At 32.3% G+C, this 13,685-nt stretch overlaps 1 protein-coding gene and 1 pseudogene across 1 annotated transcript in view; both read right to left on the bottom strand.

The window, feature by feature from the left end:
- Nucleotides 1-12,102, bottom strand: part of LOC143203932 (peptide transporter family 1) — a 100,751-nt gene extending 88,649 nt beyond the window's left edge. The window contains exon 1 of the mRNA XM_076416262.1: nucleotides 11,763-12,102. Coding sequence (XP_076272377.1) covers nucleotides 11,763-11,772 — 10 coding nt within the window. The 5' untranslated portion in view covers nucleotides 11,773-12,102. The remainder of the gene's footprint in view (nucleotides 1-11,762) is intronic.
- LOC143204374 (uncharacterized) lies at nucleotides 11,206-11,265 on the bottom strand (annotated as a pseudogene).
- Nucleotides 12,103-13,685: the final 1,583 nt, after the last annotated feature.

Genomic DNA, 13,685 nt, shown 5'->3' on the forward strand with positions numbered 1-13,685 from the left:
TTTGATCTGTGTTTTTATTTATTTAGGATGTTAAATTGTTTCATATTATTTTCTATAAATATTTTACGTCATAGGTTTAAATTTGGTTTTACAAACATTTCATGCTTATGGCTAGAGAAATATGTTGTACGAATTGATAGAGAAGTCTATCGTTTCCTTTTTTATATGAAACAAATTTGCTGAAAAATCTTTAAAAATTAGCTGATACACCTATACAAGACAGATATACCAAAAACAAGAGCTCCACGAATATACTCTCCAATATAAATTTGTCAGTGCAAATATGAAGATGGATAAAAATAGAGACGAGACACCAATAAAAAGAAAACGCGAATCCACGACCACCCTGTACGACTAAAATTCTGCAATTCCGACGACTTCTTGCGAAACTTCGAAATGCAACAACCACTGCCCAAGGTCGACCATAACCATGGACTAGAGTCGCGCCTACCCAAAACAAATATGCCGAACAGGTCCGACGATGATGTCGCAATCGTCAAGCCGGTCAATGTCGACGCGACCAAATTGAATTCGTCAAAGCGGTTCGATCGGGTACTTTATTGGCCAGACCTCAAACCGTTTGCGAGCGCTAATTAGAGGTCGACCCACTGACCTGTCCACGGTCAGAATTTCGGTCAATGAACACCACCATCAATAAATAAACTTGATCTATTATCGCCTCCGTTGATTCATTTGTCTATAAAACAATGACATATCAAATGAAAATTAATAGAAATGTGTTCATCAGTCTTCATATAATAGTTCGTATTTTATTTTAGTTCAGTCATACTTGGGGTTTCACCTCGCAATAACAGACAATGAACAGTAAGTCCTTATATGTTATAAACCTTTGTTTTGACATTTCAAAAGTTTCCTCAAAAGAGGCATAAAATCTGGCGTCCACGACTTATGTTATGAAAGGCCAAAGATTATAAAGTCGTTTTTTTTACAAATATCTCGGTTTCTATGGGTTTAATGCTACTTATATTTATTATAAGTACTGTATGTATACTACATGTATAAATACTTTATATAAACGGTCAATTGAAAAGTCTACGAATTACCATAGTAAAACACATCTTTTTGGCTAATTTTTTTTTATTTAACATAATTCCATTCAAGGGTGACACACTAATTATAATGAGCCTCCAACTTTTCGATACCATTTTGTAGGACGATTTGTCCTTTGCTTCAAAATAGGCCTCAGTTTCGGCGGTCACCTCTCCATTCGACGAAATTTTTTTCCCAGCGAGCATTCTTTTGAGATCTGAGAACAGGAAATAGTCGCTGGTGGCCACATATGGAAAAACAGAGGATGAGGAAGTAATTCGAAGCCCAATTAATGAATGTTTGAAATCGTTTTCACTGACTTGTGACACGGTGCATTGCCTTGGTGAACCAGCACATTTTTTTTCTTCAAATGCGGCCATTTCTCGGCGATTTCGTCCTTCAAATGATCCAATAATGCTATGTAATAGTCGCTGTGGATGGCCCTTCCTTTTGACGCCATAACTTTGCCGCCGACTATTGCGTTTTCCCATGCTTTGGAGCGGGTTCATCGTGTGCAATCCAATCGGATGACTGTTAATTGGACTTCGGAGTGAAATGATGGAGCCATGTTTCACCCATTGATATACATTAACATACACTACGCAAAAACTCGTGTTTATTACGCTTGATCATCTTCAAACACTACCCCGAATCGTCAACTCGTCGTTATTTTTGGTCAAAAGTGAGCCCGCGCGGCACCCACTTTGCACAGAGCTTTCTCATGCCCCAATATTCGTGAATGATATGATGTACACGTTCTTACTTTTATGACCTTTGATATCTTAAGATGATGACATTAAGATTTTAGAATGCCAAAATAAAGTTTTATAATGACTTAGAGCTGATCGTTCTTTTTTGCTTTTTGACTGGACTATTAAAAGTACACATTAATAGCATACACTACCCCTTCAATGATATCAGATATTAAGATTTTAGGGGTGTCAGTACATTTTTGCGTATTTTATAGGCCGTTATTTTCAAGATCAAAATATATCTATATATGTTATATCAAACATGGGAACATTTACCTAGCCTAATAAAGTAATTTTAATTGGAAATATACTGAAATGTTTATTCATCGATATTAAATGATGTAAATCATATTCCCATTCTTTATCCATTCCCATTAATTCATTCAACATAAAATTCCATATTCAGACCATATATTTGGTTAAAGTTTCTAGCCGCGACCTTGACAAAAATGTACCCAATTTATGCTTACATAGATTTATTTGTAATATACGTAGTTTTATGATTTTTTTGGCAGTTTGCTTGTAAATAACAATATATTTTACGTTAATATAGCAGCATTTTAGAACGATATTTTTCAAGATTGTTAATGTAATAGGGTAAAAAGATTAAAATTGTGAATGATAAGTAGTAAAATACTTTTGGCTGTTTCTATGGCAATAATAATATTTCGATTACTAAGAATACTATAAGAATTTACTTTATTTAAAAAAGTTCTAGTAGTTATTGTGCGATCATTTTTAATTATATCAAGGATTAGTTTTTTCTCTATGATTAGGTATATGTTTAGTTTTTATTTAGTATTTATGGTTATTGTACATCTTTAGTTTTTAGCTCTTGTTTAAGTTCTAATGTATTGTCTATATTTATTATAGTATATTATTTGAAAAAAGCAATTAATATATTAAAATAGGATAAAATGTTTGTGGGTATTATTCCATTCCATAGAAAAATTCCATTCCTTTTTACAGATCAACACAACATTCAAATATAAAAGTAATTCTGCTTCGTTTAAAATGAATTACGGAATAGTATTCAGTATTTCCTTGTTTCTTTTCTTTTTTAAAGATAGTACGCGTGAAGGAATATGTGCATCTCTGTCTCGCTTATACTCCCGTCGTTTTTTGACTATCGACTGTTTTGACTATTTTCAGTCGATAGTTCCCAACGCTAATAAAGATGAAGCCTATAGAGGCATCTTTTCATACACTGTTAAGAAACATAGGATTTAAATGTGGTAGAGATAACCCACGAAGAGGTCTCACAGAACTTCCATACATTTGGCCACTTTGGCAAAACTTATAGAAGGAGTGTAAAGACTATAAAAGTTGATAGAAAAAGGTAAGAATCATGTCATTAGGTCTTTTCAGTCATAATATGTTTGAATTATTCATTGATTATTGTTCTACATACTGGAAACAGGAATAGTTGTATTGCTATAGCAGAGTTAGTGTCATCTTTCATATTTCTCTACTACCGTGGAAAAGGAACCATAATATGTTTTTGCTCTGTTTTGAAAATCAGCTATTAAAGAACTGACATGAACCATCAGTTATTGTTATGGACAATGCACACATATTATGACACACTGATGGAAAATATACGAATAAGTGGATCCTCAAAGTTTATAATTAAGTAATGACTAGAAAACATAAATTAGGCCTTGAAAATTCCATATTAAAGAGTGAACCATTTCGAGTTGTTATTCAGTATATATACATGAACAGTTTAATTAGTAATTAGTAATTTAAAGTTATATTATAGATAATTTTTTAATTAGGCCTGAAACAAGATACACTATACATCAGATGGATGAACAATATGACCATAGACGGTTATATATTTGAGCACTTGGTTAGAATGTATAAGAAGATAATCAATACTATTTTGCAGATATCGCCAAATTATCGTACATAATTTTATCCGGAAAAATTTACACAGGTAGTAATAAAAGAAACACAGTAATATTAGAATTACTTGATAGGGAAACACAGAAATGAAGGAAAGAAGAACTAAACGTTAGAAAGAAAACTGCTCTCTAATGAAAGTAAAATATGTTACTTGTATATACAATTGTTAATTAGATGGACTAGGACTCCATGGGATACTAGTAAGGTAGTGTGGTTAAAGCCAAAATAATCTAAAACGTAATGTTGATGTGACAACATTGAGACATTTTGATGCCAAAAATTTAGATGACGCGAATTCACTGCTAATCGGACACTCGATTCAAAAAACATCCAAAAAAAGTCAAATTACTTTTCTCTAATTTATTATACTTTTTCATATCATCGTATATAATGATGCGAGAGATGACGTCTATATCAGTTTAAAAAATCGCTACACTTAAGAGAAGAATGCAAAAAAATCTACTTTAAAAATGTCAATCTTCAAGATTCCAGAATTTCAAACGTATATATGTTATTAATCATCAAATATTTTATAAAAATATGGATCATTTCAGGTAATTAAAATTCAAGCGATAACACATGGATAAGAAGAGGTATTTTGATAGAACGAAATATCTCACTATTTATTTAAATAAAATAAAAAACAAATATTGAATACTAGCGACCCGCCCCGGCTTCGCACGGGTGCAATGCTGATACTAAATTAAATACACTACAAAAAATATATAGAACAAAATATAGAACGTAGTATATAAAAACATAGCGGCCCGCTCCGACTTTGCACGGGCATAAAATATATATGCCTATGACACTCAATGAAAACATGATTAAAATCGATCCAGTATTTTTGGTTCATTCATTACTACCCTTGGCCTGCACGCATTAAATTTGGAGTAAAACAATTCCTCTTCCCCTATACTTACTATGAAGATTTCCTGCTATCTTTGGAATATCTAAATTCATACAATTTTTATTACATTACACATTTTTAAACGCAAATTTTAAATTTGTAATATCTCCGAAAATATTTGTTTAATTTAAATGCTCTAAGGAACCATATTGATCTATATTAATTGCACACTGTATTTAAGGTACTTAATTCGATAAGGATTAATGCCGTATTGCTCAAAATAGCTTCGTAAATAAGCCATTTTCTCACGTAAAAAGTAAACAATAAAAATGGTTAATGTGGGTTATCCCTAAAAGATAAACATATACCATCGCGGACTTTTTTGTAGACCCTTTTATGGTGTACAATACTGTAGTACATTAATTTGATCTAACTCGTAGGGTTAGGCAGCGTTTTTGCTAATTGCTAAAATGGGCCTAAAAAAATAGGTTAATTTACGACATCACGTTAGAAACCTCTAAAATTAGCAATGTTGCCTTAGTATATTATGCATATATTATACATATAAACCTTCCTCTTGAATCACTCTATCTATTGAAAAAAACCGCATCAAAATCCGTTGCGTAGCTTTAAAGATTTAAGCGCACATAGGGATATAGGGACAGAAAAGGCGACTTTGTTTTATACTATGTAGTGATTTTAATATTTTAATAAAATACTGATATGGATGAGTTTATAATCGTATCGGCCCTTCTTTATATTATAAATAAAATTATTTACTATTATTTGTCCTAATTATCTTCCAATCTTACATTTCATTCCTTATTATAATTCATATTTCATTATTATTATCTGACATTAAAGATATCTAACATGATAATTATCTATCATTGTGAATGTTACCGTTGTATTATGTAATATGTAATATTAAGCAAAAGCAAACCACGTCTTCATAAGAGATAACTTTGTGGTAAATACAAAATATAAAGATATAGAATGTAATCAAATTTTGACTGTGCGAAAAACAAATGACAGGTTTGTTTTCCTTCGACTTCAACGCAGACAAAAGCAGAACAAAAGTGTTGTTTTCTGGTACGTGAAGATTCAAGTAGAATGAATTATTTTCCAACGCATTCTGCTTTAGCGCAGAAATTATATTTGAAAGAAAACAGTGATAAAACTAAAAAAGTAATATCTGAAAACCAAGCTTTCGGACAAGAAGGTTTATTCTATGCATTTCATATTATTATGGACTCAATTCATTATAACATGTGTTTCTCCACAGATTCTTTTCAAACAGATACATATGTGCCCTGAATTTCACAGATTCTTTGCCTTAACCTATTGAAAAATATGGCTAGAAGTTCAACATTGGAATTGGTAGTTGTTCGGTCCATATTAGAATCTTCAAGAATAATTAGAAATAAGTACAGATATGATTCAGATGTTTGAAAACTGTATTTACTGTTTGTAACTGTAAATTATAACATGTGTTTCTCCACAGATTCTTTTCAAACAGATACATATGTGCCTTGAATTTCAGGCATTTATGATAATACAACACCAAAGAGACAGACAAGTCTTTCGCTAAAATTTACATCGATCATTACAGATATAATACATAATCTATAATAAATAATTGAATTGAAATACATAAAATGTGTATATTCACAGATTCTTTGCCTTAACCTATTGAAAAATATGGCTAGAAGTTCAACATTGGAATTGGTAGTTCTTTGGTCCATATTAGAATCTTCAAGAATAATTAGAAATAAGTGCAGATATGACTCTTGAAAACTGTATTTACTGTTTGTAACTGTAAATTATAATATGTGTTTCTCCACAGATTCTTTTCAAACAGATACATACGTGCCTTGAATTTCAGGCAGATAGGATAATACAGCACCAAAGAGACAGAGAAGTCTTTCGCTAAAATTTACATCGATCATTACATATATAATACATAATCTATAATAAATAATTGAATTGAAATACATAACACGCGTATCTTCACAGATTATTTGCTTTAACCTATCGAAAAATATGGCTAGAAGTTCAACATTGAAATTGGTAGTTCTTCGGTCCATACTAGAATCTTCAAAAATAATTAGAAATAAGAGATATGATTGAGATGTTTGAAAGCTGTTTGTAACTGTAAATTATAACATGTGTTTCTCCGTAGATTATTTTTCCATAGACGAATCCGTGTCTAAGAACGAAAGACTAAGAACTAAATATATATATGGTATTTCCTAAGCAAGAATTCTTACATATCATTTTATTATTCTGATATTACTATTACGTTATTATTTATTAGTACCAAAAACTTATTTTAATTGCTTTGTGTGTGACGCTATCTCTAGACTTCTTTATTTGTTATCAAAAGTTCTTCACAGTCTAATTGAATTGAAATCCTCAGGATCAGATATTATGCCAGTCATTTAAAATGTTGTTTAAACTAAACTACATAGTCATAACTAAATTATCTGCAACGTCCGTAGTAAGGTAATGTAATAAGAAAAATAATAATTAGGTGCTGCTTCTGCTTGCTGGTGGATAATGAAAATAAATAGAATTTATAAAATATAATTATATATAAATAGAAAAAAATTTTGCATGTTTATGGATACTGAATATAATTCAAATATGTAATCCATTTTAGTATATCTAAAGCTAGTATTTTTAAATATATCTAAGAAATAGTGTTATTTAATGTTAGTGTATTATATAAGCAAATATTGAAACCTATATTGAAACCTCTATTGAAACCTGCAAAGAGTACCATTAATAAAATACAAATTTTTCAGAACAAAGTCCTGAGAGGTATTGTGGGTGCACCCAAATACTATAGGACTGATTACCTACATCGAGACCTTCAGATACCCACAGTCAGTCAAGAAATCAAGAGAATTGCAAGGGGGCATGAGCAAAGACTCCATTCTCATACTAATATTGAAATACTGCAACTTTTGGATACCACCAGCGCAGGACACAGACTCAAAAGAATCAAACTATCTGATCTTGTGTAGTGTTGTGTAGTGAGGTGCATATATTAAAAAATTCAGCAGTGACTTGTATAAACAATATTTCACCAGAGACTGAGTTAGGGCCGATGGGTCCTCCTAGTTATATTCCTAGATTTAAGTTACCATAAAGACAAATTGTAGGTTAGACGGAAACGACTAGTAACAATGTATTAATTAAATTAAAAAAATGTTAGTTACCTATTGAAATAAAATATTATTATGGTACCACATCTAAGGCAATAACGATGTATAATTAGAAAATACGTTATCAGCTGGAGCTATCAGATAGTGTTTATATATATTAGATTAACTAGTATTTAAATAAAATATCTCATTATAATCCTATTTTTTAATTTCCCCTATAATAATTATGTCTGCTTGTGTGCCTCAGGTGGTTAAGACGCTCAAAGGTTGTCTAGAACTTTATAAAGGATAGATCGAATTCTATACTTCTTTATTTTATGATAACGAATAAGCACCAAAAACTGAACAAACGTGTCTGGAATTAATAAATAATTTTATATCCTACTATAAAAAATATCTCTGTGAAATTGTGTGCGCCTGATTAAGATAACAACAATGTAATGCGACTTAATTTATGATTTATATTATTTATTTATTTTTCAATAATACGAATCAATTCAATTGATATCAATGTGAAAATATGAAAGAACTCTCATTGTGTTTTGTCGATAATTTAGTAATGGACAATGATTGAGATTTATATGTAAAATTGGCAATTAAGATACAAAATTTTGATGTATCACCATTATATTTTGGATTTAGAAAATTTGTCTGGGATAAATCTTATCAATCTAAACAGGTCAGATTAGAAAGACCAAGCGTAAAATTATGAGAATACATCACTACTTTCTGTTCTGATTGTCCGTCATTGTTGTTGATTACCATTGTTTAATATTATTGTTAACCATCAAGGATATTCCGTCAGAGTTATTGAGTATTACTGTATGTAATTGTTATTAATTGTCCGTGTTATATACAACCATTGTCACTGTCTGTTTTTGATATTATTGCCTGTAGGTACAATTATTTATCAGTACTAACAGGTCAATTGAAAAACCCCAACACATAGATTGGGCTACTAGAATTAAATCCATATGTTTTTTCACGTATTGACGAAATATTGCTTTTTGAAGGAAAAATACAGTTGAAGCAAAAACTTGACTTGATGCCGAGTTTCCGGACACTGCCCCAGGAAAATAAATCATCAAGGATTAGTATGCTAAGTTTAGACGTGGTGAAATGAGCACCGAAGACGGTGAACGCAGTGGGCGCCCAAAAGGGGTTATTACCGATGAAAACATTTAAAAAATGCACAAAACGATTTTGAATGAACGTAAATTGAAATTGAATGAAATAGCAAACACTCTAAAGATATCAACTGAACTTGTACATCATATCATTTACGAATATTTGGATATGAGAAACCTCTGTGAAAAGTGGGTGGCGCGCGAGCTCACTTTTGACCAAAAACAACGATGAGTTGATGATTCGGAGTAGTGTTAACGGATGAGCAGCATATTCGGATGATTAAGCGTAATAAACCCGAGTTTACGTCAACATGTGACAATGGATGAAACATAGCTCCATCATTTCCCGCTCCAAAGCGTGGGAAAACGCAACAGTCGGCCGACAAGGTTATGGCATCTGTATTGTGGGATGCGCCTAGAATAATTTTCATTGACTACCTTGAAAAAGGAAGGACCATCAGCAGCGACTATTACAAAGCGTTATTGGACAGTTTGAAGGACGAAAGAAAGTGCTGCTTCACCAAGACAATGCACCGTGTCACAAGTCAGTGAAAACGATGGCAAAAATCCATGAATTGGGCTTCGAATTGTTTCCTCATCCACCGTATTCTCCAGATGTGACTATTTTCTGTTCCCAGATCTAAAAAGAATGCTCGCTGTTACAGAAATCCAATTAATCTCAATATTGTCCCTAATAATTTGGCCACCCACTGTAATTTACTAATATCTTTTGCTACTTGGTAACTTTGTTCGAACCTAATTCACAAGGACCCATGTAGTGTGAAAGTTTAAACTTATCAAATTATTAGTTTTAAAAAATTCTGATCTACAACTGGAATGTATCCTTATCGTGTTGGAAATTATTATTTTTTGTGGGTGAACTGGTAAATATTAAACGTAAATAATTATATCGATATCAATGTTTATATTTACGATTGATTATTAACTGAATATCAATTGCGCTTAACACAAATAAATAATACTTATACAAATAAATAATTTTTCCATGGTTAAAAGTATTTTCGCAAAAAAAATTATTTCCCTTTCATATAGTTTCAGCGATTTGAGAGTTGTGATTCGGATGTCAAAGAACAAGAAGTATTTAAAATATTAGAAGCAAGCCTAGATGGAGGATGTCTCAGTTCAAAATCCCATAGAACTTTTGGAAAACATAACAACTGGCAAGTCAACTATTTCAAGACGTTTACATGGGGTAAGAAAGATCCAGAAATAAGGAAAGTATCTACTGCACGAATTGGCAGATATCTTTTTTTTGTCGCTTGGGACGATTTTATCGTAATTTCGTGACTATATATTGTTCTTTTGTGCTTGAAACAGAACATTCCATATAAAGGGCGTGGACAAATACAATTGTTTATGTCTATAAGTAAAAAATATATATTAAATTAAAGTAACATTACGACAAAATGTGTATAGGTAAAATTTTGATATAAGTAAAATAAATGTCAACAGCGAAATGTCAACGTTATGAAAGGAACAGCGGATGAATAGTCGAAGAATATAAAGACAAACGAGAGTTATTGAGAGTTAAGGGGCAGATTTATATAAGTTAATCCCATCAACCAATGACCATTGTGTTCTTAGTAACTACAGTGTTCTTATGACTATTCAGTCTAAAACTTATTCTTATAGAGTATAGGCGATGGCAGTCGCCCAAAAGGTGGCAAACAGAGATTGGGGATTAGTCACAGAATTTACAGCTCGGTGCAGCTTTTTTATATTTTATAAAGTCTCCTTTTTATCAACGAAGGTTTATCTGGACTGGACCCACAGTTTAACGTATGCTCCGAACTACGGTCCTCGGCATTAAGCCTACCGACTGGCGAGTGACCAACTTAGAAATCATCCGGTCTTACCCAGCTTGGTTACTGGCGTGACTGGGATCATTTTCCTTGTCGGATTTTACACTCTTGCCTAGGACAATCACAAATATTAAACAATCACAAACATAAATCTACGACCATGCCCCAACATGATTCGAACCGCGACTATCGCAACAATCGACAATGGTAAAGGCGACAGGACCCTCCTGTCGCCTTTACCATTGCGCCAACTAACCCGGCTGTGGAAGTGTTGTTGGTGTGGAGTGTTTTTGAGGACGTCAAGCTGTTGTGTGAGAAATAACAGTGTCCCAGCGTCCTTGAATTGTGTTTGAATCTGATTTTGATGATAGGATAGAGGTCAGTGTGAAATATGTTCTCGACAGGGACTTGAATGTGAGCGGCATCTCTCTGTTCATGTAAAGTACCCCATCGTGAGAGGGGATTAGTATCAGGAAATGATCAATCTGTAAGAGTGATCACAGGAGACTAGGGAATTAAAAATGTGCCGTGCTAATCTTCTCTGTATAGTTTCAATTTTAATATATGTACCGCCGAAGTGGGTACATTGAAAATCCTTGACTCTCAGGCAAAACTAAGAGTTTCCCGAGACGTATTCTGATTGGCGACGAAAAGTCGACCTACTATGGTATTTTCAAGCGCAAAAAGTTATAGGTTAATTCAGGAGAGGCATCCACATCGACACCGAAGTAGAATATTCGTAGTCAAAAAGTCCTTTTGCACATATGGCGGAATAAGAAACGTGTAGTATATTACAAGAGGTTCGAAATGTTGGTTGAAGTTCGAAAATGGACGATTAGTTGAATCGCCAGTAAATCAACATAGTTCTTTCGACACGGTATCGCCATGTTACCGGAAGGTTTAATAAGTGTGTAGAAAATGATGGAAAATATTTTGATTAATATATATTGCACCAACTTTTCTTAATAAATGTCTTTTTAAAGTAAAAATGACCAGAACAGATTAGAAGGCAAGAAAATATTTCAATATATTTCATAATTATTTTGATAATCCTCGGACGACAAAATTACACTAATCCTTACCTGCAGTCATTTTCACTCACTCAATATTTGAATAATACCACGAAATCACCACCAGTTTATCCGGAAGCAAGGTAATGCTACGAAGTACTACACACAACTAAGAACTGATCACCGAAATTGGACTGGATTCTCAAGTGTCTTATCAGGAAATTCAAATCGATTACAATATGTTTGACGTTGTTGAATAAAATATCAACGATGATCGGTACCAGTTATAGCTGTAGGATAACAACAGTTTCTACACTATATATTTTTTTTCGGCTTGATCACAGCTAGGTTTTATTCATGAAGTAGTTTTTGAAACAATGTAACTGTCACCTGTTATCTGTTAAGTGGAACGGCATCGGTTGTGTTTTGTTTACCATGCGGTTATAAACGTATTAAATGCTTCTATTTGATGGATGTCATTAGGCGAGGTAAATAAAAGTTTTTATTTGAAATGAAATTAGGAATAAGCCGAGTCATTCCAAAATAAAACAGTAATTCAAAGGTGTCAGGTTATATATTTCGTCTTAAAATCACGCCAGGTTCATGAGAAAGACCCTATATTAAGTGTAGAGGCTAATAATGGTAAGACTGCTTCAAACTGAGGTAGCAAACTAGAAAACTTGGCTTAAAAAATATCACGATACAATTTCACAAAAATCGAAGCTTTAGGTATTTAGTATAAATAAAGTTCCACTTAGTTATGTTAAAGGTTAGTGTTGGGAACTATCGACTGAAATCGACTATCGACTATATAGCAACTGACTACTTTTTATTATCGACTGTTTCAGGAGCTATTTTTGGTTCGACTGATTTTACTACTTTTTACTAGTGACTAGTCGACTGTTTTCAGTCGCTATTTACGGTCCAACTGATTTTGTTTCAGTTGTGTACTTTTAGTTACTATTTTTGGTTCTACTCATTCATTCGGCTGATTTTTAATGTTCTGGCTCTGTGGTCCTAGCTGCGACCTTGACAAAAATGTACCCAATTTATGCTTACATTGATTTATACGTAATATATACAGTTTTATGATTTTTCTGGTAGTTTGCTTGTAAATAACAATATATTGCATATTAATAGAGCAGGATTTTAGAACGATATTTTTCAAGATTGTTAATATAATGGGGTAAAAAGATCAAAATTATGAATGATAGATAATTTTATGACAATAATAGGTAATTTTTCAATTATTCTCACGATTTTTGTTAAAGAATATCCGTTCAATAATAAATAAAACATTTCATTTATTTAAAAAATCTCTAGCACTTACTGTGCGATCATTTTTAATTAAGTCATAGATTGTTTTCGCTATGATTAGGTATATGTTTAATTTTTATTTAGTATTTATGGTTATTGCACATCTTTAGTTTTTAGGTTTTGTTTAAGTTCTATTGTATTGTCTATATTTATTATAGTAGATTATTTAGAAACGGCAATAAACATATTAAAATATGATAAAACATTTGTGGGATATCATTCTATTCCATAGAAAAATTCGATTCCTATTTGCAGATCCACAGAATATTCAAATAAAAATAATTCTACTTTCTTTAAAATGAAATCTCCGTCCTTTTCTCTCTCAAAATTTATACAGGAAATGGTTCGTACGTCTTAGACTGACATCACGTATTGAAAAAAAAAACAGTCGAGCCGTGCAATAGTAATTACTATTTTCAGTCGCTAGTTTTTTGACTATCGACTGTTTCGACTATTTTCAATTGACAATTCCCAATGCTATTAAACGTAAAAATGTCTTAATACGTTCGCTGCCAATAACGCACTAACGCATAATGTGAACCTTTAATTGGACGCCAGTTACGCTCCAGAGCGTCATACGTGCGGTGGGCTTTCTAAGCCTTATATTTAGTTACTAATTATCAGTGTGTTCATACAGTTGTATCGACATTATTTGAAGATTATAGGTGGGTCATTCAC

The sequence above is a fragment of the Rhynchophorus ferrugineus genome, unplaced genomic scaffold (genome assembly GCF_030347505.1).
Source record: "Rhynchophorus ferrugineus isolate W39M unplaced genomic scaffold, kcgeb_rfMv2 rfM10, whole genome shotgun sequence".
In the NCBI taxonomy this organism is placed as follows: Eukaryota; Metazoa; Arthropoda; class Insecta; order Coleoptera; family Curculionidae; genus Rhynchophorus; species Rhynchophorus ferrugineus.